The sequence below is a fragment of the Thunnus maccoyii genome, chromosome 14 (genome assembly GCF_910596095.1).
Source record: "Thunnus maccoyii chromosome 14, fThuMac1.1, whole genome shotgun sequence".
Taxonomy (NCBI): Eukaryota; Metazoa; Chordata; class Actinopteri; order Scombriformes; family Scombridae; genus Thunnus; species Thunnus maccoyii.
In genome coordinates, this window is record NC_056546.1 from 18,090,043 (window position 1) to 18,118,042 (window position 28,000).

Here is a 28,000-nt window from a genome sequence, read left to right on the forward strand (position 1 = left end):
TACAGTACTGTAGGGTAACTTATGCTCCATGATTAGGTACATCTATTAGTCCACATTATGTGCTTTAGCTCGCTTTTTCTAGTCATATTTTTAATATACTTTACTACAATTAAATATTTTTAAATTCGCGCTCCATGTCCAGAGTTTTATGCTCGGTGTCCTCCGTCAACCAGGGGTCCCCGGGCAACTGTCAGTCCTCTCTGCCCGGTCATGGCGGACCTGCACGGGACGGGGGACGGGACCATCCAGAGGAGGGACCGGAGACCGGAGGGAGGAGCAGCCTGGGATGATGACGTAGGATCGGAATGAGGGAGTGAATGTTCCGGGTCAGAAACTGGACGGGAGAGGAAATAAACTCCGGGACGACACGAAAAAAACCGACAATGCTACCCTCCTCTTTACACTGAGATGTAGTCTGTCTTTTTTACGATAAAAAAGAGGGATTTTAAAACCGGCGGGGGGCGAGTGGAGAGAAAAAAAAATTAAACAGGTGCCTACAAACTAACCAAAGTGAGACAACGACGGAGAGTAATTCCCATGTTCGTCGCGACCTAACTGACGTTAGCTCGGTAACGTTATTTACGGTTTGAGTTGACGGCGCTTTGCTTGCCTGTTTTGAGTTTACGCTTTGCTTGTGTTTGACGGTGAATTTATTTCCAGAGCTGTCCCGCCGTAGCAATCTGTTGCATCCCCTCCTCCTCCTTCTCCCTGCTGTTTGTTTATCGCCCGGGTACGAGATTTATCGCCAGCTCCTCCGTGATGTTCCACTGTATACCCCTGTGGCGGTGCAACCGTCATGTTGAGATGATCGATAAACGTCACTGCTCCCTGCTGTATGTGCCCGATGAGATTTATCGCTACGGACGGAGTTTGGAGGAGCTGTTGCTGGATGCCAACCAACTCCGAGACTTGCCCAAGGTAAGAAAACACCCCCTCAAAAAAAAAAAAAAAAGAAAGAATCAGCTTCCGCTCACTAGCTAATGTTAATGGCTGGTTCAGACACGGGGCACCTTTTTAGCTTGTTTGGTCACATGAAGTAGTTAAAGCGGTTCTGACACAGAGCTGCTAACTGAGCTGATCAGGCATCCCGTGAGAATCTGGTGGGACCTGGGGACAATAATTACGCAAGATCAGCAAGGCAGGCACCCTGTGTAGGTGGAAAATTTCCCCTCAACTACACCTCCCACAACAGGTTAACCAAATGCATGTGCAACAGTCTGGGTTTTGCTCATAAAACATTATGTTGTTGTTGTTGCAGTCACAGGTGTCTCAAGCTGGCCTGGATTAACACTGTGTGGTGCCTTAGGGTGACCACTCTTTACACGTAAAGCAGTGAAATTTACTACGAGTATAAAGATTGCTAAAGTACAGGCTCAACATATACAACAGAAAAATGTATGACACAACCAAAACACCTTATACCATAGATAGCCATGGGCCTACAAATGCAACACGTCATGCTACATATCCGTATTTACATCAGCCTGTCTGAGGCCTACATGCAAAACCATTACAGAGTATGTGTCACACACCAAATAAGGCAAGCCCACAACGAATGTTGCAAGAAACCATTTCAACAGCTGAGTGATCAGAGAGCGCCAGGTGTGGTGATGTGAAGGTATAAGGAGCAGCGCATTTAGAAAATGTTTTGCATTGCATAGGCTATTAGAAATTATGGTTGTTTTGCTGATCTGTTGTTTTCAGAGATAGATATTAAAGGAATGAAAACAGAGTAATGATTTGAGTTTCATTTCAAAATCCACAAATGAAAAGGTATTTTTCATTTTCTTGGTGAGACACAACAGATATGACATTTATAAAGGACTTGATTTTCCTTCTCGCCTTTCAAAAATAGAAAATAAAATAGTTAACTCATGTATGAACCGCAGCACTCAGGAATACAAAGGTGCAGCCTACTTGTTCCACACAGAAGGTGGATAATTAAAATTGTCTTTGAACATATTTCTTTTAGCAATAAAGTGTAGGCCTACTACTATTATTACTGAAATAAACAGCGTCTCTCTCCACGCCTCCATGGTGCTGAAAGATTCACAGCAGTGGCTACTTTTCAACTGTTTTCTTATTCTTATCATTCTTATTAATACGAATAATGATAAATAAAAGCTAAATCAAGTGCTCTGCTGTTTCTGACCACGAAAACTTTTAACTTTTTTCTTTTTTTTTTCACGCCCCAGCAGGGCACATTAGCTGGTGGCCCTGGGCACTTGCCCAATGCCATATATGGATAATCCAGCCCAGGTCCCAAGCATTCATCGTTGCACCCCTAAAACCCACGGTTGGGATCATATCGAGGCTTTGAGTTACAGATCGGCAGCAAAAAAGAAAAAAAAGGAAGACAACTTTGCTTTCCATTTATTCTGTGAAACATTTAAAGCAAGGAACTTTTGCCCATGGTCTTAAATGAAAACAACATACAAAACGTCCATTGTTTAAATAAAATCTAAAATATATAAAATATTCAATACTCAATTGTTAAAGTTAAGTGCAATATGAGGCATGATACTTTCTTCCTTTAAACGTGGTAGTGAAGGAAACGACAGCTTGTGTCCATGTCATGAAAACTTGATGAAAACTTACAAACATGTACACGTCTTGTCCTGCAGCTTGTTGAATGAGCCACCATACAAACATTCACCAGGGAAAAGTGCATCGCTAATGTCAGTTAGCAGCTAGGTAGCTAAACAGCACATAAACATATCTGCAGATGTCACTTCAGACCTGTTAGATTCTGATTTGGTTCTTATTGTTTAAAATCCCTGTTAGTGACATGCTGTCTGTCCAACAGAAGTTTGTTTACTTTGTCTCCAATAAGACATTAAATTTTGCAATTAATCTGCGGTTCACATGTGTGCCAAACCAATGGGAGGCAAGCCATATGAATCACGGATCAACTATGTTCTGTTACACTAGTACTGCAAAGTCCTGACTTCGTGTTTGATACTGTTTGTCCAACCTGTTGGGGCAGGTGATCCCATGCTGACGTCAGATACACTCATGACCTTTTGTCCCTAAACACTGATGCTTTCTGACTGACAGAGAGCATTAAATACTTAAATTTTCAGAGAGAAAAGAGTTGGACAATATTACTAAAACCAGATATAGGGCTGCAACTAACGATTATTTTCATGAAAAATAATCTGCAGGCTTTTTTCTTGATTTATTGATTAATTGTTTGGTCTATAAAATGTCAGAAAAGAGCCCAAATTGATGTCAACAGTCTAATACTTAAAGATATTAATTTACTATCAGAGCAGACCAAGAAAACCAGCAAATATTTATATTTGAGAACTTGGAACCAACACATTTTTTTTGGCATTTTTGCTTTAAAAAAATGACATAATTGGTTAATCAATTGTAAAAATTGTTAGTGAGTAATTTCTGTTGCTCCACTAATTGATTAATCAACCAGTGATTTCAGCTTTAATCAAATGTCACAATATTTTTTGACTCAGTGGCTTCATATGGTCAAAAGGGCTTGACTAATTGTGCCTTAGAGCAATATTTATTCAGAGTTAAGATGATATCAAATAAGAGAAACATCATGTGGATTCGACTGCCAAGCAGGTAGAGGCGTTCACTGTTCCAAATAAGTGAAGATATTTGTTTTTGTGGTGTATAATGTAAAGCTTCAAGGTGCATTATTGACCTTGGACATGGTTGCAAGAAAAAAAGCAAAAAAACCCTCCATCCTCTGATGAAGGCCATGAGATGTGGTGGAAAGCTCCTGAAAATTTCCAATACCTATAATGTAGCTTGTGATATGACCAGGAAAATACACCATATAAATGAAAAATCTCTATTTTGATATGATCTCTAGTCGCATGTCACAAAATTGAGATGTATGTTTGCAACTAATAATTAATCTGTCAAATATATTTCTAATCAATTGTTTGGTCAACTAAATGTCAGAAAAGAGTGAAAAATGGACTTTAAACTTTCCCTGAGCCTAAGATTAGATCTAATCAACAGTCTAAAACACAAAGATATCCACCTAATTGCCATATAAAACAGAGAAAAGTAGCAAAAAAATAAAGTGGATTGGTACATTTGATTCATGAGATGATCGAATACCACAGTCATCATCACAGTGTCTCTATTTTTGTTTAACAGCAAACGCGTAGGGGGACTGGTGTGAATTACGGACCGGTTCGGTGAGGTGGGGATACTCAAGCTCAGCCTTCTTACTTGTGACCTTAGTGCTCTGGATTAAGTGGGATACTAAGGATTTGCATGTTATTTCCCATGGGCTGGGGTGGTTCATTCAGCATTTCTCTCTGTCAGGGCTTGAAACTGAAGATCCCAGAGTCCTGACCTGTGCTGTCTTTCTGACATGTACCCTAGAGCTGCTGAAGTCAGTTAAAGGATGACTGACTTTGTGGTTTCTCAGCATATTCCCTTTAACCTCAGCAGCCAAACCGGTTTTGTCGTAGAAGGCGCTCCGAGTTAAGCCGGAGAAAATTAGGTATTCTCACTGTAATCTTCAAAAGCAAGGAGGACATTTGGTAATGTATTTGGTTTACAGCTGTCCCTGACAATTGGATGGAGTACGGTATAAAGCTTAGACCAAATGAGAAGCTCCCCTGACCTCATATAACTGAAGGCACAGAGGGTCACATGTAAAGCTGATTGTCTTGAAGGACTATTTTGTGCCTTTGCTGACATTTCTTTCTTTTGCTCACAAATGTGTAATTTTACGAAAACAATCTCTCAACCATGAATACAACTAACTTTGGTATTTGTCTCAGTAGAATTTACAGTATACAGTTTATAGAAGTTCATAGATGGGGAAAAAAAATAATATTTTTGGGCTCAGCATGTCCATAGAAATTTGATGGAAAAGAGATTATGCGAGCAACCTCCCATGGCTGTCTGTGTGACACTGCTTACTTTGTCCGTTGCAGAAAAGCTCAGGAACAGGTATTCTGACTGAAAACAAAGACAGCATTATGCGTGTTGTTGTCGGCTCACTCATGCCATTGTATGTGCTAGTGTATTCTAATGAAGTCATAATGAATCGTTGACCTGAATTCGGGAAATACAGACCTCATAAAACAGTAAACCGACAGACATAGCAGGCATTACACCTGATAAACTAGCTCTTTTTTTCCATAGTCTGTGCCTGTGAGGATGTGTGTAGCAGCAGGTGTATTCTCATTGTGACAACACTCTGAGGAACAACTGAGGGACGATGTTATAATCTCTGCGCTCAGTTCAGAAATATTCTAAGTATGTTTAGAAGATAGAAGAGGAACTGTGTATTATGCTCTTTGGCTTGTCACCAATGTCATCAATGCTTGCTGAGTGAACCCAAGAAACGTCCAACTGGATCAAACTTTGTATCAGTCCAGCTCACTGTGTGGCTTTACCACATTTACCTCAGAGGTGGCTAACTGGATAAACACTGACCACTTATTTTATTATTGTATTGACAGTGATGCAACGATGATGAGACACAGTAACATATCTTAAGTCAATCATTTCAACCAGCAGACATATAAAAACACGCACAAGGCAGTCTTAACTGCGAGATGAAACGGCAAAGGTGTGTTTTTACTGTAACAAGATGAGGCAGGTTGAACTGGAGCAGATAGTTTCATGTGTTTTACAGAGAAAAATCTGCTGACCAAGTCGAGCAGATATGAAGCTTGCACTAGTTTGTTTAATGGCTATGATTTATGTCTCTTTTGTTTGTGAGACTGTTTTATTTCTTATTTGTGCTGAGGCAGAAGAGTGAATTAACAAACGGTAGCTTGTATCTCTTCTGTTTATTCAAAGTTTCCCTTAAGCATGTGGCCCTCACGGTATGTACCATCAGACTGATTTGTAAATAGGAGTTGTTAGCTCACTAAACAGCAGTCAAAGTGACGAACCATCTCAAGCAGCAGGCTGTTGAAATGCTCGTGCCTGTTTGCCCAGTTTAAAAATTAATGCATTTTCTACCAAACTCAGCTCTACTGAGACTGTAAGACAGAGAGATGTTGGTGCTTGTGGCAAAGAGCCTTGAATGATTGGGTTTTCATCTGTGTTAAGCTGTTGAAGTGAAAACAACTCTTACATTTTCAATATAGCAGATGTATGCACTTCTGTATAATAAAATAATTTGATATTTTGTAATAGATGAATCGATTTCCTTGCATTTAATGTAGTTAGAATATTTTTAATTGTTCAGCATGCAGTTTATAAATGGTGGCAAGGCTAAAGCTGAAATGATAAGTCAGTTAATCAATTAAAGGAAAGTAATTGGTAGCAATTGTTTAATCATATAAGTCCTTTTTTTAAATAAAAATGCCAAACATTCCAGCCACTCAAATGTACATACTGTATTTGCTGGTTTTCTTAAACATCTCTGATATTATACTGAATATCTCTGGGTTTTCGGCTGTTGGTTGGACAAAACAAGCTATTTAAATATGTCATCTTGGGGTCTTTTTTTTAAAACGTACACGCACAGTGAGAGCAGCAATGGAAGAGAAGAAGCAATATCCTGTCTGAGACAGGAAGCTGCAGGGTTTATAAAGTGTGTGAAGTGGTAAAGAAAGTGGCCGTATGAATCCCAGAGCAGGAAACTGGTTGAACTGACTCACTAACTCTCAAGTGATCTGCAAGAAGAAGTTCTTGCAAAAAAGACCCGTCATAAAAGTAGTGCAGTGGTTGTGTTTAAGACCATGTTATCTCCGGCCTACACTGTGATATAAAGTATAATCCAGTTTGAACATGTAACGTATACATAACCTTATTGTGAACCTTTTAATTTGACTCCACTAAGCAGTCAACACTGATGTCTTTTATTTTGGCTCTTTATGGCTGTCATCAACATAAGATTTTGTTGATCATGTATGTTTGTGGGTTTTTATTTACCAGAAATATAAAAGCACAACAGCCTAGAAGTTATTGGCACGGCCATGTAATCATTTTGGTTTCTAAACCACGAGCTCACATCTTCTTTATATTGTGTGATAAATACATCTATTCAGCTGGGCTTTTGTGAATAATTTTATTTTGTAACCCTCTTTTCACAAACCACCACCGGTCTCCTGCTTGTTCTCCGACAACCAGTGCTGAAGGTGAAACTGAAGATTCAAACATTTACTCGGGAGTTAAGAGATTGGTTAATGTATTCTTCACTCAGCCTGTTTTGAGCTTTGTGTGTTACACGGCTGATTGTTTGGGGTGTGGCGATGACACTAACAGGAGGAACAGGTTCTCTGTCAGTATGCTGATAAAAGACTCAGAAATTTGCTAGAAGACTGATAATACATAAGAATCAGATGTGTTGCTCTTTGATCTTTTGATTGTCTTCACCGTTAGAAAGAGGATTAGAATGGGACAAAAGCATGTGGATGAAACTTCCTTTGTTTTCTTGAGTTTTGAGTCTGTGATACTGAAGGTTTCATAGTACCTGTGTTTGCTTCCTGCTGTGTCATAAGGGAGTGGCAATGTTTGTAGAAGTAGGAAGTCTGAGAGCAGCACCATGTTAGTATAATCAACCCTAAAACTGATCTTATGTTATTTCCTAGTCTGTTACACTTCAGGCTACATTTCTGGAAATGAACAAGTCTGTACAAGCCAAGACTTCCTTGATGATATCATCAAAAGACAGATCTTTGAGCTCTGCACTTGTGATTGGGACTTGGGACACTGACATAGCAGATCGAGTCTGCACCTGAGAGATGTTTTTCTAAGTGAACTGTGAAAGTGAAATTAGTGTGGCTAGGATGCTCAGAAAAACATTCATAACTGAGTGCAGGTTTGTTTCCTTGATGAGATGATGGATTAAACGTTGTTTGAACTGTCTTAACATGTACATTGTGTTTTAGGGTGGAGTTTGACTTTTGGACTCTCAGGCTTTATTGTGCACACATTATTGAAATGTCTTGCATATCTGGATTAGTTCTGCAGATATGATCAGCCATTATAAGTCTGTATTATGTGCTCCATATGATTATAGCTTTTTTCCCTCCCAGCCTGCATTATACACCAGGGTTTCTAGTTTAAAGGCAGTATAGTAAAATATTATTGGTAGTGGCACAAGTTCATCATAGTCTTGCTGAGATCCAACAGCCTCCAGACAAAACATTAGGGCACTACCCAAATTAGTCGAGTGTATTTTAATTTGTCATGTTCTTGTGGTTCCTGCTTTTTCTTTTCTATAAATACTCAATATTATTACTGATGTTTTTGACAACCAACATTTCAAGTCTGACATTTGACCTGTAACAGTCCTGTTGTAATGCCTTTGTTCATCAGCTTCACACAGTCAAACAAAGTGTACGTCCTCGTCATAGTTCACTAATAATATTCTAGTTTCATGCATGGCAGTTAAAAGCAGTGTCAGCTGAAGAGTCAGTTACACTGGACGGCAGTTTTCACTTCAGCAGACATTTTAGCTTGTCTTAGCTTGGAAATGATACTATTAACAATGGCTCAGATCCATCATGCACTATACTTAAACAGAATGGGATTCAAATGTAATTAATGTTATTAATTACTTAATTAATGCCTTTACTTTGCAACGTGTCAAAACATCTGCTGTGAAAAAAAAGTCTGTACATGAGGTTTTGTCGGCATCTGGTTCAAAAGTAGTTTAGCAGTCTTCAGTTTTCATCACCCTTCTCTATTTCCATTACAGATAGTTTTGTAGTTTGTTAAAAAAAAGACTGTAAAAGTTTGTAGCCTGCTATGTTGTTTTCTTGCATTGCAACTGATTGGCGTTTAAGGGGAACTCATCAACATATCACTGTGCACTTACAGCATACAGCTGTAGGACAGTAAGGTAGTACAAAGGGGAACTAAAGGGTAAAACTGGTTCAGTTTCATCCTAAAAGTTAAGACATGTTTTCCCGCAACCTGAAAAGTTTGACCTTTGAATGAAGTGTTACTTTACAAGTTTTGAAAACCATACACCACCCAAAACCCTCTGAGTATGAAACAGGTGGCTGTAAAAAGCTGTTGCAGCTTGAATTCATGTCATTTACAAGTGTTTCTGATAGCGACAAAAGAAATGTAGGAAAGTCTGCTTGGAATACACAGCCAGTGTTTGGTTCCTCGGCCTGTGCTTGTGAATAGTTGTGTATTTAGCCATATTTAGACAAAAATATGTGTTTGCAACATACTGCATGAGCACACAGATGTAGAAAGCACTCAGCATGACAGCAAATATTTGAAAAACAACTTAAGCGACTGATGGATTGAATAGTAAATGTAAGGTTTTAGTATGGTAATAGCAGTGAAAATACAAAGGTCAGAGGAGAAATGGTTTCACTGTTCATGCCAAAACATTAAGGGAACCTGAGGCGGTATTGTTCACTACCTGCTTCACCACCAAACAGGCAAGGTTCTGCCCGCTCTTGTTATGGGTGTCAAGTATGTGCATGTGATAATTGGTTTTATTTTAAAGCGTGCCAGCTGGATCTTTCATTCTCAGAAATTGACAACAACGACGGATCTCTGTAGCTATCTGTGATCATGTCCACTCCACATGAATGTATAGGTTACTTATATATATTATATCTGCTGATCTGAGGGCTGATATTCAATCTCATAGCGTCAGAAAAGCACAGTAGAGGAGAGACAGACACAACTAGGAGTGTGTTGGGAGAATTGTTGAATATCTTTAAATAAAAGTCAAAATATCTCACATTAAGGACGTTTGTTGTTTTAATTGCAGCTTATTTATAGTAGAGGGCTGAGGGTGGATGTGCAAACATTCATTATTTTGTCTGCAAATTCAATTGGTCAACTTACATTTTTTTGTTATGATTTAAGGGTGCAGAAATGGAGCAAAGACTTAAAAGTAAATGGGAGAGAAAACATTGTTTTAATGTAACTTAAGACGAAAAACAATTTGAAGTCATTAATCTATAATATATAACCAAAGGATCCACAAGAGTTACACAGTCAAAGATAACAAAAAGATTTCCAACTTAGGCAGTCCTGTCCACAACTTGTCAGAAAGAAATAAAAAAACTAAAAAAACTAGTAGCTGGCTAACAATAATAAAAGAAAGCATGTTGAGGCCACACACTGGCCTTCATCATTGGATTCATGTTCTCATGCTAAACCCTTTTGACAAGAAGAATGCCTTAAACTGCTGTCATTTTCTTGCTTTTTTTTGTTCCAGAAATCCTCTTAAGTCATCTACAGTCATTTTGTCAAGTTCTTTCTTGCTGTCTAAATACATTACAAGTTAAAGTTGCCACATCACAACTGATAATAAGTCTACTCAGCTGTAAAGAGCAGCCATGCAGTTATCATGATGTAACTGGTGTAATGTTATACAAGACAAACAGAGAGAATAAAGAAAGAAGTACTGATTGTTTCTATTGAGGATATATGAGAATAATAACCATTAAAGGTCTCTGCATAGTCTTGGTTCACCTCCACGGATTTGACTGATTAAACCTTTTATCTTTTTTACTAAATATGTTTCTTTTCACTTTTCAGCCATTTTTCCAGCTGGTGAAACTAAGAAAACTTGGCCTGAGTGACAATGAGATCCAGAGAATTCCACCAGAAATCGCCAACTTCATGCAGCTGGTAGAACTGGATGTCTCTCGAAATGGTAAGACAGGAAAACACCGATACGCCACAGCATTTAACATTGATAATGTATAGTTTTTTGTGAAGATTATCATAACACATACCCATTTGTTACATATTTTATTTTGAAATATTGTGTATGCAGCATTTATAATGTTAATTTCTCCATATTTTCTTCATATCTGTGAGAATATGTTTGTACAATTGAGTAAGACAGCACTTAATTCAACTAATGAATCACATTGACAGATTTACTCCTCATCAGTGAAGCTGATGCAATAGACAAGCATAATAAAAATATGGTTTTCATAAGCCAGAAACTCTAAAGTTGTTTGTATAGGCCCTGGACATATTAGTTTAGATACACTGGTGGAGTTTCTTCTGCAACAGAGCAGCTGTTCAGAATTGTGACTGTAAAATGAAACCAAATTCAGAAGGCTTATTAAGTTAAAAGAAAGGGCAAACAGTCATGCACACACACAGTTTTGTTTGTGTCGAGTCATAATAAAGTGGTAGTGCTTGAAATGACAAATCTTTTTTTTTTTATGTATGTTTAATTGATTATATCAGGGAGTGAAAGCTGGGTAACATAACTAATTAATAATAAGAGGTTTATCCCATATTAGATTACCACAAAATGTCATGCAGATCTGCACTGTTGCATTGTTAAACTGCTGCTGCGATTGTTTCATATTTTGATATGAGATGTTTGATATGAGTGAGAACACCTTTTAAGTCTTGAATCGAGTGAGTGTCCTAACATTTTTCTTTTCTCTTTTTCAGATATTATGGAAATTCCAGAGAGCATTTCATACTGCAAAGCCCTCCAAGTGGCAGATTTCAGTGGAAATCCATTAACAAGGTAGTCTGTTTTACACATTATGTTTGTTTGTATTTTAAAATGGAAAACACATTAATTACTTTCATATTGTTCTATTATAAAACATTCAGCTGCCAACATTTGCTTAAACCATTTATTTCACATTTGTTGATATACACTTGATACTTATTGATCGCCCTCTAAATAAACAGCCCTATTATTCTAGATGGAATGGATGTTGGGATAACAAAAGCAAGGAGTACATAATAAATGATTCATACAGTATCTAAGATCACCTGTTGTTGTTCCTGCTATTATGAACATTCATACAGCCTCCTTGACAGATTGATCACTGTATGCTTCTCATTGTGTTGGTGGGACTAAGTCTAATTTGCACCTCAGCAGGGCCAAAACCACATTGCTGTGCAGTACAGAGTTTAGGAGGCAACAATGAATAGTATTACAAAGGGATTGGTGTTCAATACTTTTAAAGTGCACACAAGCTTTTACACACACGCTCTTTTTCCACAGTAGTAACCTAATTTTCCACATCAGTCCTGTTTTAACAGCTTAATAGTAAAGGTCTAGTTACAGCTATGGTTTAGCAGGAATGTGATACCACTGTGTTGTAAATCATAAAATTGAGTTGTGTTAAAGGGCTCATCTGTATTTCTCAAGCATATAAATTACATATATGTTCTACATATAACTCATAGCATTTTGTGTGTTTGGGTGACTTTTTCCTATGTTTAAAAAACCTTTGATGGCTGGTCAGTTATTAACACTTGCTAATAGTTTGCTTGATAAATATATAAAACCCTGTAACGCAGTTGTGTATTAAATAGAATCTTTACTTTACATACATCAAATAGAGTTACGAAGTGGGAGGAACTTCATTTTTCCATTAATTTTTCCCACAGACAACATTGCTTACAGTTCGAGCACTTCTGCGGCTTGGATCGGCATGAAACTCTCCTGGTTAAATCATCAGTACAAAAGATGAAGAACTGTGTTAGAAAATATCTGGTTCTTTTGTAAAAAGTTGAAGATACAAGATTGCGTACATAAAAATTTCAGGGTAGAATCTAACTACGACTCACAAGGTGCATTTCAGCAATAAATAGCCAATCATCAAGCTTAAAATTTGGTCACGTGTGCCGCTAAAGGCGGACAGAAGCTAAAGATTATGGTGTGTAGAAAACTGATTTTACAATCTACGGAGTCAATCAATTCACTTTTAATTTCTGGGTCACTTTTGAGTGAATTCAGCATTTATTTATATTTGTTTACAACTTCACTGACAAAGCATTTGAATTCATTATGCTCTGATTCATGCCTATGGCATCTTCTCCATAGCAGCGGCATATGGGGCTCATGGGTATTGTACTATTCTCAGCCATACACCGTTGCCAGAATTAGGACAAAACATGATTTCTCAGACACAAAGTTGAACTAACTGAAACTGGTGGTCACAATATAAACTAGGGTTGTTACATTATTAGGGAGAGTCCTGAGTATCTATTTTCAGTAATATTGAGGAGATCGTTTGAAGAAATATTTGAAATGGGAATACAGAATGGGGAAAAACACTTTCAGAACCAGCTGTCCCTCCCACTTAGCAACTCGATAATATATTTGAAATGAAATGAGTGGCACAGGCAGCATTTTTCTTCTCACACGGCCACATTTAGGATGCTGAAAGACAAAGTGGAGCAGTCAAAGGATGCAAGATTCATTATATTGTTGTTGTTCTGGAACAAAGTGTGACTGCATCTGTTATCTAAGTAGTCTCAGCTGGCCAGTCCACAATGTAATATAATATAAGAGGATAATGGTTTTTAAAACAAAACTTGACAAAAGAAAGTATGCAGTTTGTCTGTTTTGAACAAGCAGATGATATGTTGATTTAGAAAAGAAGAACATGGGTACATAACGTCCTATCAGCAGGCCAGAACACAGGGACTTTTATTGACTTGTTCTAGATACTAGATGTATTGTTAGCTGTTGGTATAGCTGGTGCATTCTTGGAGGAGACGTACTGTACGTCTGCTGTAACTAATGCATTGCAAATAACTGGAAAATGTCCAGGAGCACTCAGCAAATGGTCCTGTGCAATCACAACTTAAATTCCATTAAGCAATTTGATAAAAACTGCAAGACAGGGGGCAAAGAGCGATTGCTACGAGGCCAGATATGCTACATGGACTCATCAAGTTTATGGCTCAAGTGTTGCCAAACTCTTGCTCAGGATTACTTACAGTTGCACCAGAAACATTGTAATATGGGCATCTAAAAATCTAAAAAATATTGAATGATTATTCTGTGTGTACTCCTTTTGCATTGGCATTTTACATCGTACACTCTCTCTTATTTCTACAGGTTACCTGAAAGCTTTCCAGAGCTGCGGAATTTAACATGCCTTTCCATCAATGATATTTCATTGCAAGTTCTCCCAGATAACATTGGAAAGTAAGTGTACACATTGTTTCATCATATCTGCTCTGACATAATGAGTGCATCTAGTCTTGGCAAGTAAAACATTTCCACAGAACTCTCTAGCAATACCAAAAATGAAAATGTTTATCCGACTCTGAGATGACTAATACCTGGTAGATTGTGTTTAGGGTGTCTGTAACTTGTAGAATTTTACATCTTTTCAAGACTAAAAACGCAGTGTTTTTTTGCATCTTGATGAACCAGAAGGTTGAGGTGCATACAGTCTTTCACATAACGTCCCCCCATCTATCTGAATTCTGTTGTCTTTGTGGTCTTGCTAGGATAATTATTAATTTTACCTTTAAATTAATTGAATTAAATAAAATGTTGTGTTAATGTCAGCTGTTTTAATGCCACCCTCATGTGGCATCTGTTTACAGATATTTAACAGTCTAGTGTGTAAAAAAACAGATATTACTTGAGCAGTTACATTTTTACTTGTGTTTATTCTATGTGAATGACTTTAAACTGGTGGCAAATTGGTCGGGTTGTCCATTGCTTCTGCTTTTATATAATTATTGAACACACTGGAGTCCACCTACAGTACACAGCCAACTAACATATGGTGACACTTTTCCTTTAAGCTTAAAAGATGCTTGTTAAGTTCTTGCATTTTTATTTCTGCCCTTTTACCCATTCTTACTATTTTCTTGTGAAAACTCACTGCAGACAAATGCTGTTTTTTCCCCCTCAAGTTGAAAACATACCAATCATGTTACTCCCCACAGTCAGTGTCCTTTCTTTGGCTGCTTCGTCTTTGTTCATAAAAGGCAAAAAGCTTGTTGTGAGATGGCATATAATCCACAGTCTGCCAACATTATTATTGCTATGAAGTCCCCTTCATTGTTGAGTTCAATTATAACTGGATTTAATAACAGAACTATGTGCTTTTAGGTCAAATTGCCACGAGGGATGTTTTTAGTAGAACTTTGGAATTTAAGGGAAGCTGATTTGAAACTCTTACAAAGTGGATTTAAAGACAAAATATGAGGATAGAATGACTGTAGATGTGCACTTTTTTCGGAAATGTTTGTAATATCCTAATGTTTAAATGGTTTTCTCAGGAGCTCTCATCTGCTACTGCTACATCATTTTACCTCTTTATAAAGCACTTTTTAACACATAAAATCATGTTAATGAAATCTGTTGCTAAAAACAGAATTAGAAAAATAGATGTCAATATAGAGTGTTTTGTAAAGTTGCTTTTTCTGATGTTGAAACTTCCACTAGTGTTGACGATCCACTAACGATTATTGGTGGTGGTGTTGGGGGCAAATTTTAACTGTTAGATGAAACAACTAAACTAAGCAGACATTTGTCTTGGCTTGTTATGGTGCCATAAAACAAAGACTATTGCTGAATGCCTCACGGATAATAGGTTGTTGGTGAATGAGATCTTGACTCTTTAATTCAAGAAATGGTTCGTTTGGCTCCTTTATTGCTCATAGGTCAGCACTGTAGACTTCGAAATAATACTGCAAGCCTAATGAAAAACTTAAACAAGATTTCACACAACAGACACTAAAGATTAAAAAGACTTCAAATAAGCTTCCAACTGAAACCAAAAATCAGTTGCTTTAACCTGAATGTAGCATTAGAAATGTTAATATTTTATACTTCTGATCTGTGATCTGCCCTCCTTCAAACCATGAGCCTGTGGTAGTAATGTAGTAATGTTGCAGTGTTTTCATATACAGAATTTATTTTGAAGCCCTCTTTAAAAAAATACTGGCACAAAGTCTCTCGGGGTTACGTCTATGACATATACCATTTCCCACCGACAAAGTCAGCTTAAGGTCAAGAGGTCTCCCCACACCCTTTTCCTCATGGTACGGCATGTGCCCCACATATGTCCCATATCTATCTTGCATAACGCAGTGTGAAAAGGCCTGCTCGCTGTCAGGGAGAAGAAGGTAATGAAAACCATAACACACTTGGAACAACATGGCGTGGCTCGTCAGAAGTGGATAAGATGAATGCTCTGGGGGTTAAATGACATCAGTGGTTTATCTCCTCAGATGGGAGTGTTGGCTGACACAAAAATCGCTTTCACATAAACTTGAGACACTCGGTTTTCATCATTTAGCTGATGGCTAAAATCAGAGTTCAGATTCTGTCAGATCTGTCTTGTAATCTGTGGCTCGGTGATCTGCTGAAAAAATTCACAACAAAGCAAGATAAAAAAGTAGCAGTTGTATGCCGTGTTGCACAGTTTGTCATTCAAGAGCGGTTTATGAAGATTAAATTAAGAACCAGTTCAAACATGACTACCAGATTCTGTTAAACCTGTGGGCTCAGTCTCACAGGGTTACATTTATTTGCTTATATTATGAATGTAAACTGTAAAAACCACTGTAAAAGAATGTCTCAGCTAATTGAATTGTAATCTTTGTTTGGTTGGTACTTAAAACCTGATAATGTTAAAATAATCTGGCATTGTTTAGTCAGTGTTCTTAGCAACAAGACAGACTTTGCACTGTTGTCATAAAATCCTCCATTAATTGGGTACATGTGCAGTACTGTGGCTTACAGTTGACCCTGTACTTTGGTCTTTGACGGCCATTTAGGCATTTTGCTCTTCATTTAAGTATGCAGTGGTTGTTTATGCTGCTGTGATTTTATGGCTGCGATAAGACTGACATACCTCCAAAGTACTTCCTGTTCCCAGATATCTGATTGCAAGGAGGTCTTTTACGACCATTTTTAGCTCTCGTTTAAAAAACCCTTTTTTCCCATGTTTTTGAAACCCTCAGGACATCATGGATAATATTATCTATACTGTGGAAACAGTATAGAGTACGGTTTATGTTTTCACTGCATTTTCAGAAACGTATAATCATCTTCCCTTTCCCTTGTCATTACAGCCTTTCCAATTTGGTATCACTAGAACTCAGAGAAAATCTGCTGACATTCCTACCAGAGTAAGTATCCATATAAATGTTGTTTGATGTTGTGTTTCAAAAGTAAACTTACATTTCAGAGCAATATTTCAAAGACCAACTTCACCCTGTTAACAGATTAATGAGCAGAAAGTCTCTGTACTTTTATTTTGACTGTATATTCATTTAATCTTTCCTTGCATTTGTCGTCAACAGCTCACTATCACTGCTTCACAGACTTGAAGAACTCGACCTAGGCAATAATGAGCTATACAGTTTGGTAAGTTTCTCTAGGTGCTGGGAAAGTTGTTTATTCTGCAGAACGCCACATGGGCACTCACAAAATGAGCAGAACCAAACTTTTTTCCCATTTCCTTGTTCTCATCATGCCCAAGTAGATTAGCATCCCTCGAGAACAGCTTTCACCTCTTATCACGCAGATGGGAGGATGACCATCTGCTTTGAGCTTTGGTTTTAAGTTGTAATCTTTTGTGAGCGGTCTAACTCTGAGGGTGAATGATTTACTGACAAATCAGCCAAAGTCAGGCTGCAGTGACATTGCTGTTCATGTGTTGTATTTTGTTCATAATTTATTCCACAGTTGTATGTACAGTTATTTACATTGTTGAATATTGTCTGATTTTTCTCTTCTCTCAGTTTTGATAATTAATATTAAGTACAGTTAAAAAATGATACTGTTTTCCAGGCTGTTGCAACAGCTCTGTTACATTTAATACATTTAATGAGCAATCTTAAATATATAGAATCGCTCTACAAGTTGTGTTGTTTGATATATCATTCTTAAATTTAAGTTTGGCTCATTACAAGTAGCTGTGATGTTAAAAAGCAGTTGAATAGTTACAGTATGCTCCTGAGTGAAGCAGTGTAGTCTAAAATATTTGGAGGAATAGACCAGGTGTATGATAGAACATTGCTTTAAAGTGACTTCCAGTGCTTACGTCTTGCTGTGTGATCATTATGAATTTGAAAAAAAAAAAATCTAACTAAGTCATTTACTTATATGTTTCTGCGTTGTTGTCTCTTTTGCTCCTACTTTCTTCGTTCTTTCTCTTCCAATTCCTACATTTCTTCCTCCCACCCAGCCGGAGACAATAGGCTGTCTTGTCAGTTTAAAGGACTTGTGGCTGGATGGAAACCAGTTGGCTGAAATACCTGCAGTAAGCTTATCATGCCATTTATTTCTTGTATTTGACATTCTGTTATTGTCTCTCTATTAATAATAACACCACTGTTTCATGTAGTTATTTTAATGCACTAGTGCATATATGGCTTTGATCAAAATGAGTGTTAAAATATAATCAGTAAAATAAAATGTTGTATATTCTTACTGAAGTGATTAATTCATATACTTCACATACTGTATGACATCTCTCTGATATGTTGTCCCCAAACAGAAAACATTATACAAACCCTGCAAGGCAAGAATAGCTTTAACAGCCCTTAATTAACTCTAACAAAATCTACACAAGACCAGACATACCCTGTTTTTCATAGCACTCTCTCTTCACAAGCTTCTCACAGTGATTTTTAGGAGTCATGTTAATTATGTGGCCTACAAATTGTATACATGCTTTTCTCTTAAAGAGGACCTATTATGCTCATTTCAGCTCTAAATTTGTATTTTTGGACTCCAGTAGAGTAGCTAGGCATGATTCACAGTTCAAAAAACTCCTTATTTATCTTATACTGGCCCTTTATGCAGCCCTTCAATATACACAGTTTCTTTTACACTCCATTTTAGCTCCTGTCTCTTTAAGGCCCCCCTCCCGATGAGACAACTCTGTTCTGATTGGTCAGCTTTAGGTATCAGAGTTGTGTAACTTTACCATCAATGCAAACCAAAAATTTCCTGCTTTAATGCTTCAAATTAAAAGCTTATCAATGACTAACTAACGGGAGACTTTTATTATTAAGAATTTAGAGGAAGTAAAAACATGTTCCTCACTGCCTTAGCGGAGCTTCGTTAGTGGCGCTAAAAACTGATCATGGAGCTATTTGTTCAGCGGCTCAGTTAGAAATAATGCAGGAAGGACTAGTACAAGCAGAAACAGCCACAGTTAGATGTTTAATGAAGAGCTGCAGACAACCAGCACACCTCCAACAGGTAAACTACTTATTTTACTTTGCTGTGCTGTGTAATGGAGTCGTAGCTTGGCGTAACTACTCCTGTAGTGGAGCAGTGAACTCATGCACGTAGCAGATGTCCGTATAAAGAAATCCATCACAAACTGACATCAGCTCAGGCCGAAGGACCAAAAAAAACCATTGGAAACCGAGCGTTCAGAGCAGTCTGAAGCAGCTGCTTTTTGCACACAGGGATTACTACTACATACGTTTACCTCGTTATTTGACATGTCGGCCACTTTTAACATAAATATCCGACATTGTGACCTTATATTTATATATGTCTGAAAAAAAGGAAAAAGCATAATATGTCCCCTTTAATATAGTGCAGTTATTCATTTGAATATTAATTTATAAAGGAAAGTAAGAAATTAATTGGAGCCAGAAATGTCTTGTTTAATGGCTGACACTTACACACCTCATCACTGCTTTAAGGAGATGTACATAACATTGTATTTTAAAAGTTACATGTTTGCTCACCACAATTCTCTGCTTTATAACTTCAGGAAATGGGCAGTATGAAAAGCCTATTGTGTCTGGATGTATCAGAAAACAAACTGGAGCGGCTTCCAGGGGAGTTAGGAGGCCTGGTGTCGCTCACTGACCTGCTGGTGTCTCAGAACTTCATTGATGCTCTACCAGAAAGCATCGGTAAACACATGATTCCTCCTAGTTCTTCAGTAGCAGGATTATGCTATCTTATTAACCTCTTTAACTCATGGAACATACGCAGCAGTGGCTAGCCAGTGTGCCAGTTTACATTTTCCATGATATCACAGTAACAGCTTCATCAGTCAGTGAATCGATTTCTAAACAAGGTTCATTATGATTAATATATATTTTGTTCTCTTTCTGCAGGAAAACTACGTAAGCTATCTATATTGAAAGCTGATCAGAATCGGCTCACTTATCTTCCAGAGAGCATTGGGAACTGTGAAAGTCTTACTGAACTCGTGCTCACAGAGAACCAGATACAGGTATGTTTGTAACTGGATTACTGTCTAGTTTAATGAAAACATTACATGACATTAGAGTTTGGCCTTAACTAGCTCATAGAGACAAACCGGAAAAAAAACTGTTTCCAAGACCAGTGTGTGGTATTGTAAAGTACATATAATAAATTCAACAACATTGCAAAAAAAAAGTTTACTAAAATATCTGTAGAGTTCATTTAGATTTTCACTCACAGTCCATATGAGAGAAGCAGATCATTACAAGTTGATTAAGACTTTAGCCCTTTTAAGCTCACACTATCCACATGATATCAAATTATTATTGATCTGGAAATCAGTCTGTGCCTCTTAACAAGCTGCATCACCAACACACCCATGATTAAGAATGCATTATTGTAAAAAAAATTAAAACATGAACCTAAAAAAGACACAGTAAGCGGCCCTGTATGCAATTCTGTGCTTTTGAATTGATTGAAAACATTAGCTCTGAGCTGTGTGCTCTGTTTTGTTTGTTAATAAATGAACAGACTGAGAGAGCAACACCCTCTCCTCTGTATCTCTGTCAGAGACTACAGTTGACTACAGTATACTTGGGAAATATGCAGGATTTTGTTGTCTTTATTGTCTTCATTTTATAGATGAATCAACCAATGGACCAATCTGTTGAATAAGTTGTAAACACCAGTTAAGGAAAAGTCAAGGAAAGACTATTCTGTAAGACAATTTCTGTAAAAAATAGGCAACTCTGTAATGTTTTTTAATAGTTGTTTTTGATTTATTTATTTTTACAGAGTATGCCAAGAAGTATTGGGAAATTGAAGCGACTTTCCAACTTCAACTGTGACAGAAACCAGCTAACATCATTACCTAAGGAGGTACGCTTTTCAACTACCATCGTTACACTATCTGTGTTGATCATTGCAACATCATTACATTATATGTGTTGATCATTACAACATCATTACACAATATGTGTTGGAACGCTCTCAAAGTGAAAAGTTGTAAGTGCATATAGGTGTATTTTTACTAGAATAATGTAAGAAGTAAGAACAAGTCCAGTACAGGCTGAATGTAACTTTTGAAGAATGCGTAAATTAATTGTTTATTTTCCTTAAAAGACTTCTTAACCTTAAGCCTCTTAATTGTCTGTAGAATCAAAAGGCTTTTCATATTAATAATCACTAACAGATATGTGAAAGATTTCAGTAACAATCAGATTTATAGTTGAAATATTCAGCATCAAAATTCAGATATTAGTCAGCCCACATTGCTGTCTCATAGGAGCTCTCTCCATTCCTCACCAAAGCAACCCAGAAGACAAAAGAGACATGATGACATGCAGAGCATTATACACTTGGTTTTCCTTCCACTATTCAACAGAAAATATGCTTCAGTAAACAGAACATGTACATTTTGCAGGTTTAAAAGATATAGAAATGTCAAAAAAACACAAATTCACAAAACGGGAGCTGAAACAGTCATTGCCTGTAGGTGGCATCTGTCATAATTGTAGAAGTTATTACTTTCTTTGCCTGTAGATGGCGCACATCAACATGCTCGTCTTCAGGTCTCAACTGCTGCTGTTACTTTTCTTACCATCAGGTGGCGTATGTTGAACTCCGGTTCAGTAACATTAAAATGAATACAAACTTGAATTTTTCTGCTATAAAATAAAACTGTCTTGAGTTCATTGATGACTGACGTTAATGCAGTTGTTTTGAGTGAGTTTAAGGTTTTGTTCTGTCTAAAGTTAATTCATGTTTGGCTCAACAATGCTCCTCTTATTTCACTTTTACTGTTCAGTCCTCTGGTTTGTTCAGCTCCATTGTGTTTGTGTGTGACAGCACTTTGCTAACCTCTTGTCTGTTTAAGTAAAGGCATGCTTGGTTTTAAGTGTAATCTAAAAGGCTTCTTTAGACGCTCTACAATGCCCCTGTGTCTTAATGATGCAAAGACTGCACTGTTTGCAGAAAAATACCAGTTCAGCACACTTTGTCTAGACAATGAATCCGTGGTGTCACTGTTTTCTCAAGCCAGCATTGCATGACATCTCTAACAATCACAGTGTAACCCTGCCCCAAGTATTGATTTGTGCTTTGCTGAGCTACTTGACCGTAAGCCCAGTTTTATAGATTCTATTGCTCATAACACTTTTTCCCTGGCAGAGTTTTGACTGAGCTTTCATGGAAGCAGTGATAAATCATTTATCAGAATTGTTGTGGAAAATGATGATTTGAGGCCTTTTGAGACTCTATTCTGCCTTGTGGATGAAAGTTGCACTTATCATATTTACTTGTGTCAATGATGAGCTTCATCTGCTCCTTTTAACATGATTAATCCAGTGGTGTTGATAGATACGCATCCTGTGGCGTTAAAATCCAAAAGGACGCAGTAAACTCACTATCGATGCGCCCAGGCTACGCACCCTATTTTTTCCCTGATAATGTTACATTTTGAACATCAAATCTGTGTTGAAATCATACAAATAAACAAAAAAAATTGTCAAAAACAATTTTCTTACCGTCTGCGCATATAGTATCTCTCCAGCACCAAATGGGAAGCAGCAAACCAGGTAGTTAGTGAGGTAACGGCCGAAAAAACTCTTCAAATACCGTCACACAGAAACACAATATACGGTGATTTAACAGTGTTATGAGTCGATGTTTAATTCTGCGTGTATCAAATCCACCGACCAGCACTTCTTTTAGTGAAAAATCTTGATTTTTGAAACGGTTTGTCACTCATTCCCACAGTCGTCTCCCACTAAAATAGCACAGCTAACCAATGGAGGCTGGAAGTGAGTTGAGGCAACAAAACCCAAAATGTTAAGTTTGTACAGAAATACAGTTTATCTTTATGGATTATATTGATGCTGAATTAACAAGAAGACTGTTGACATATGACGCATTTTATCTTGAGTTTCTAGAGTTATGTGTTTTTGCGGACACGTAAGGAACCGTAAATGTCATATTTCTTAAAAGGAGTTTTGTGTAATATCTTCCCTGGGGAGCACAGGGAGCTTCAGTTTAATTCAAACTGCTAATATGTATATTTTTCAATGTTTGGTCACCACTACAGAAACACCAGGTAACTGCTAAAGTATGATAAGGTTGTCTGATGTTGACTGCTGTTAGTTTTGGGTTTGATTAACGGTTTAATAATGTGTGTTTGTATTGATTACTGATGGTGGCTGATCAGGCTAATTGTCAGCTAATCGTACTCAGTTTCTAACAGCAGTGTGCAGTAAATGGTTGCCCTTTGTGTGCATCAACTACTTTCCTAATTAAACATGATGTGCTTGTGGGTGTTATTAATGAGTCTTGATGAAACTTGAAAGCTCAACATTCTTGTTGCCCTTTTTTTTAACAGTATCCTGCTCAGGTTTGAGCAGATTAATAGATTACATCTGCAGTTCAGCTGGGCCATCACGTCTCTGCTTTGTCCTAATTGCTCCTAATTTTAGGTTCTCTCTGCCACATCACATTGACATCTAACTGGTCTAACACTGAGATCACAAATCCTGGGACTAAGTGCCCAAATGCACTAAATTTACTCTGTTTTTTGTCTTTTCTGGCATTGTTAAAGTCTGATTTATACACACACGCATATATAATGCATTATTCCCAGTCTACAATCTAGGAAGTCTCTGCCTACAGTGTGTTTATATGCTTCACAGTACGCCTGTATTTGCTGACATGTATGTCTAATCATGTTGTCTCTTCTGTCATCCAGATCGGCGGCTGCAGTGGTCTTAATGTCTTCTGTGTACGAGAGAACAGACTGACAAGGATACCGTCAGAGCTGTCACAAGCCACAGAGCTGCATGTGTTTGACGTTTCTGGAAATAGGTATGTTCAATAACACATTCACATCTTCTTTTCACTCATCTCTTGGTTGAAGTCATCTGCTCAAGTAATTTTAAGACTTCAAATAGTAATGGTAAATGAAATATGACCTAAAAGCTATTATTATACTTTATAGATACTTGATGCTAGTTGCTTGTTTTCTACTTTCTGATCCTAAAGATCATAAAGATGATTATCTTGATATTTTGACCATATTAGTCACCGTTAGCTGGAGGTTGTTTTGGCTTTGTTTCTCTGACTGTACCTGTTTTTGGTCTGGGCTTTGTCTTCAGAGAAAGCTGCAGCGATATCTGCTACTTGAGTCACACTCAAACATGTTCACCTCTGTGTCTGGAGAATGTTGCTCCTCCTCCACATTGTCAAAACAACTGCCAAGTTCGTCATCCTAACCTGACACAGGCACTAACCCTAAATAACACAAGAGTGTGTATGTTTTGAAAATAAGATACCTGCAGGTATCTTGTGGTTTCTTTAAATCCTGTGTGATATGAGCCAGTTGTGCAGGAGTTTATTTTCTTGTTTGGTTTCAGGCTCATCAACTTACCGTTGTCACTGACCACACTACGACTGAAGGCCTTATGGTTGTCAGAAAACCAGTCACAGCCCCTCCTCACCTTTCAGACCGATGAGGATCCCGACTCAGGCGAGAAGGTGCTCACCTGTGTGCTGCTGCCTCAACAGCCATGTGAATCTAACAATAAAGGTAACATTTTTATCAAGTTGTCATGCTATTTTGTTATGCCAAGTTTTGCATGTCTACTACATATATATATATATATATATATGTATGTATGTGTGTGTATATATTGTATGTATGTATGTATGTATGTATGTATATATGTATATGTATATATGTATGTATGTATGTATGTGTGTGTATATATATACATATACATACACACACACACACACACACACACATATATATATATATATATATATATATATATATATATATATGTTTATTTATATGTTTATTTATTTGTATTCATGTACTTTAGATCAGCGTCTCCATGCCCCTAACGTGTAGGGTTCATTCCAGAGTGACTCGACTCGGTGCCAAGGCTGTGACATTTGAGTAATATTCCTCATCAGATCTCGCATCGTATTTAGTGCCCTGCGGTTTTCATGACATTATCACATGACCTGCTCGGGGAAGCACAGCGTGTTCTGCGCCCTCTGATCCTTCCCTGCAGTATCTGTCGATTATAAGGTCCTGTAAGGGATCACAGCGCCTATAACAGATCAGGGCCTCTGCTGTCCCTTGAGGCCCTCCTTGGTTATGTTTTTCAGAAATGCAGTGGATTGGACAGCTAAAGAGGCTTAGCAGCAGCTGGCCTCCTGCCATTAAAAGCTCACCCACTGGGTGTAGAGATGCGGCTGAGGGCTGGCTCTATCACTGCTCGATACAACAGTTTGTTGTAATTTTTTTTTCTTTGCTGTCACCCACAGCCTTGCGCCTCAGTCTGTGGAGTATTTGTGATTCACTGCAACATGCTTGCTCCTTCCTTGTCACTGTATTTTGCATTTAAAACGGTGCTTGTTTATCCCTCAGAAAGAAACGGCACATTTATTCATTCATTTTTGTGGCGCTCCCTCTTTCTCTCTGTTGCGGAAGAGATGCAGATATAAGACTGGTGGAGGTCAGACAAGAGAGGCTGAAGCTGAGGTTGGGGGCAGGGAAGATTGTGTTGCTGTAAGCCTGTGACTAAGCTGGGATTTGAAACTGTGATCTGACAGTTTCAGGCTCTCTCTTATGAGCACTACATTATGTGACGGCTTTCATTTCTTGAGTTGGCAGATTGCAGAAAAGCAGTCATAACAACCATATTGATTTTAATCTGCTGAAATATTCACTTCAGCTTGAACTCTAATTCTATCTGAGCAGTTTTATGTGCATGTGAATCACTGTGATGCATATTATGTTGTCTTTTTCACAAAAAAACAGGCTCTGATAATCTTGCCCGCTGTGGAGCCCTGGAGAGCCTGGTGAATGACATGGCAGACGACACGTGGGACAACAAAGCCATGAACAGGATCAGTGCAATTCACTTCCTGGATGATGATGATGAGGAGGATGATGACAAGGTGAGACCAACAAGCTCGAGGGCATAATATGGCATATGGTGATAGAAAATCAAAAATGAAAAGTAACCAATGTTTTACATTTTTCTTGCCCAAACCAAAAATGAATTGATTACAGCCTGATATATCTTAATCCTCTGTGTCATAGACCTCCATTGTTGTCCAAAAACTATTAAAACACATCATGAGCCACACTGTTCCTTCATCATGATGAACATGAGCACTGTGATTTGTAATTTGAATCAATCCTATATACACTGTAAACTGAAAACTATAATTCCCAGATGTTTTAGGAAACACTGTAAGAAAATGAAACTATATATTTGTTTCTCGTTTTTAAACATTTACAAGCTGGGGAAGTCTGAAATTATGGATTTATTTTGGTCTTTTCATGGGATTTGTCGACAATAACAAAAATACAGACTAATGCCATTGTTAGAGCCATATATACACACATATATAACAGATAAATACTGTATTTGTAAATAATTTGTATTTTGCTGTATTTAATTTGCTCATGATAAGATCATCTGTAGTTTCCTTGCAGTGCACTCGAGTAGGACCAATAATGACTGCAGTCACCCTGGCTTGTGATTTATTAAAATGTTTAACAAGCCGCCTGTGCTTGTTAGTTAACTCAGTTGAAGCCCTGGAGCCTGGAGAGCACACTACTATTTGACCGTACTTAACGTGCTGCTTACTGTGCTTTTTGTAGAATGTTTTTATGTGTTTTTGCTACCATGTTTCATTTTTATATTAGGAGAAAAGAGTTTTTCAGTAAACGGTTTGAACGAAGAACATCGAATACAGAGTTTTATTAAAGCCATTATAGATAAAACTGAAAATCAGTTCTGTTTTTCAACTAAACTGCCACTTTTATATTAACAGTCGATCACATGACTACTTGCATGTGAATGGAGTCAGTCTAGTGATAAACCTTCAGACCCAGATGATCACCCGGCTCTGCAGTTCCCCTCATCACCACAGATGTATTTTCTAGTTGACATTGTGGGTGTATGTGATGTGCTATTGTGTTTTCTGCTTTGTACTGTTTGTTATTGTGCTGTTATATGTTTTATTTGTAAGGGACTGCAGATGAAATTAGCTTTAAAGCTAACTCTGGTGCAGTACATCAAATGTTAACATTTATGTTTAAAACTGTACATTGTCCCAATGTAAATACAAAAAACAAACTAACGTGAATCCGTCTCTGTCACACAGGGAACACTACTTCGACGGGCCACGCCTCACCCAGGTGAGCTGAAAACGATGAAGAAAGCAGCTGAGAACCTCCGCAACGACCTGAACGCTGCCAAAGGCCTGGACTCCAACAAAAACGAGGTCAATAACGCTGCAGACAGAGTGACCACGTCTGTGTGACCTTTTTACCTCAGAAATGTTTCTTACCTCCTGTGTCTCGCCATGTCGTCCTGCACAACCCCGCAGCCCTTTTTTTTTCTTTTACCTACAAACCCTCGGTGTGGCCTGCCCCTCCTCTGATTAAACCCTGGGACGCCTGTAACCTTACTGTGTAAAACGTTTGTGAGTCGGTCTACCAGGGCTGCTGTGCCTTCCTGTTTTTAATTCATGTCCACAGCAATAATCTGCACAGAGATGCTCCTTTTTAAAAGATATTTTAAAGATTTATTACTTTTTTAAATGCCTCTTTTAAAAAAACATACATTAGATAGTTGCACTATTATAAGTCTTTATAATATGGTCAAACCTTCTTAAATGTATTATATATATATATATATTTGTTCGATATCTATTTTTAAAACACTGGGTGAATATTTCTTTCTACGTTTTGGGCAAACATAAAAGCAGGAGTTTTTGGACCTACTGATTAAGGATTATTGTATAGTCTCTTGTGAATATTGATACTTTTATACTTTTTTGGCAGCTCAGATGTAAATAAAAATGTATAGCAAATTTCTTAATCAGTTGCAGATTTTTAAGCTTTTCTTTTTTCTTTTTTTGAACTTGGTACCTTTTTTTAAAATCAAAGCAATGAACAAAACACAGTCACTAATGTCTTATTCAATTCATATGCTTATCATTGGGTGAGTTGGATGGCCTTGAATCCTTATTTTCTGTAAAACATCTTGGCAAACTTTAGACTTACTTTTGATAATAAATAGATTTGATCAACGAATTAAGTTTGGATTTTAAGTACTGCACATCAAACATTTAATT

At 37.6% G+C, this 28,000-nt stretch overlaps 1 protein-coding gene across 2 annotated transcripts; it reads left to right on the forward strand.

Moving 5' to 3' along the window:
• On the forward strand, positions 1–27,976 carry lrrc1 (leucine rich repeat containing 1). 2 transcript variants are annotated; one of them, XM_042433151.1, is made up of 15 exons: positions 1–569; positions 661–918; positions 10,465–10,582; positions 11,344–11,422; positions 13,760–13,849; positions 16,741–16,797; positions 16,972–17,035; positions 17,859–17,933; positions 19,407–19,551; positions 19,759–19,877; positions 20,645–20,728; positions 23,586–23,701; positions 24,250–24,422; positions 25,668–25,807; positions 27,026–27,976. In XM_042433151.1, exons 2-15 carry the CDS (start codon positions 760–762, stop codon positions 27,182–27,184), a joined length of 1,578 nt encoding a protein of 525 aa, XP_042289085.1. In that variant the 5' UTR covers positions 1–569; positions 661–759; the 3' UTR covers positions 27,185–27,976. The 2 variants fall into 2 exon arrangements, with proteins under 2 accessions (XP_042289085.1, XP_042289084.1); XM_042433150.1 differs by having other exon boundaries at positions 1–918.
• Positions 27,977–28,000: the final 24 nt, after the last annotated feature.

Coding starts and splice junctions, on each gene's coding strand:
- lrrc1 (XM_042433150.1), top strand. CDS start 760: ATGTTCCACTGTATACCCCTGTGGCGGTGCAACCGTCATGTTGAGATG. Junction 17,934..19,406: donor AGTTGGCTGAAATACCTGCA/GTAAGCTTATCA, acceptor TTATAACTTCAG/GAAATGGGCAGTATGAAAAG. Junction 23,702..24,249: donor TTTGACGTTTCTGGAAATAG/GTATGTTCAATA, acceptor GTTTGGTTTCAG/GCTCATCAACTTACCGTTGT.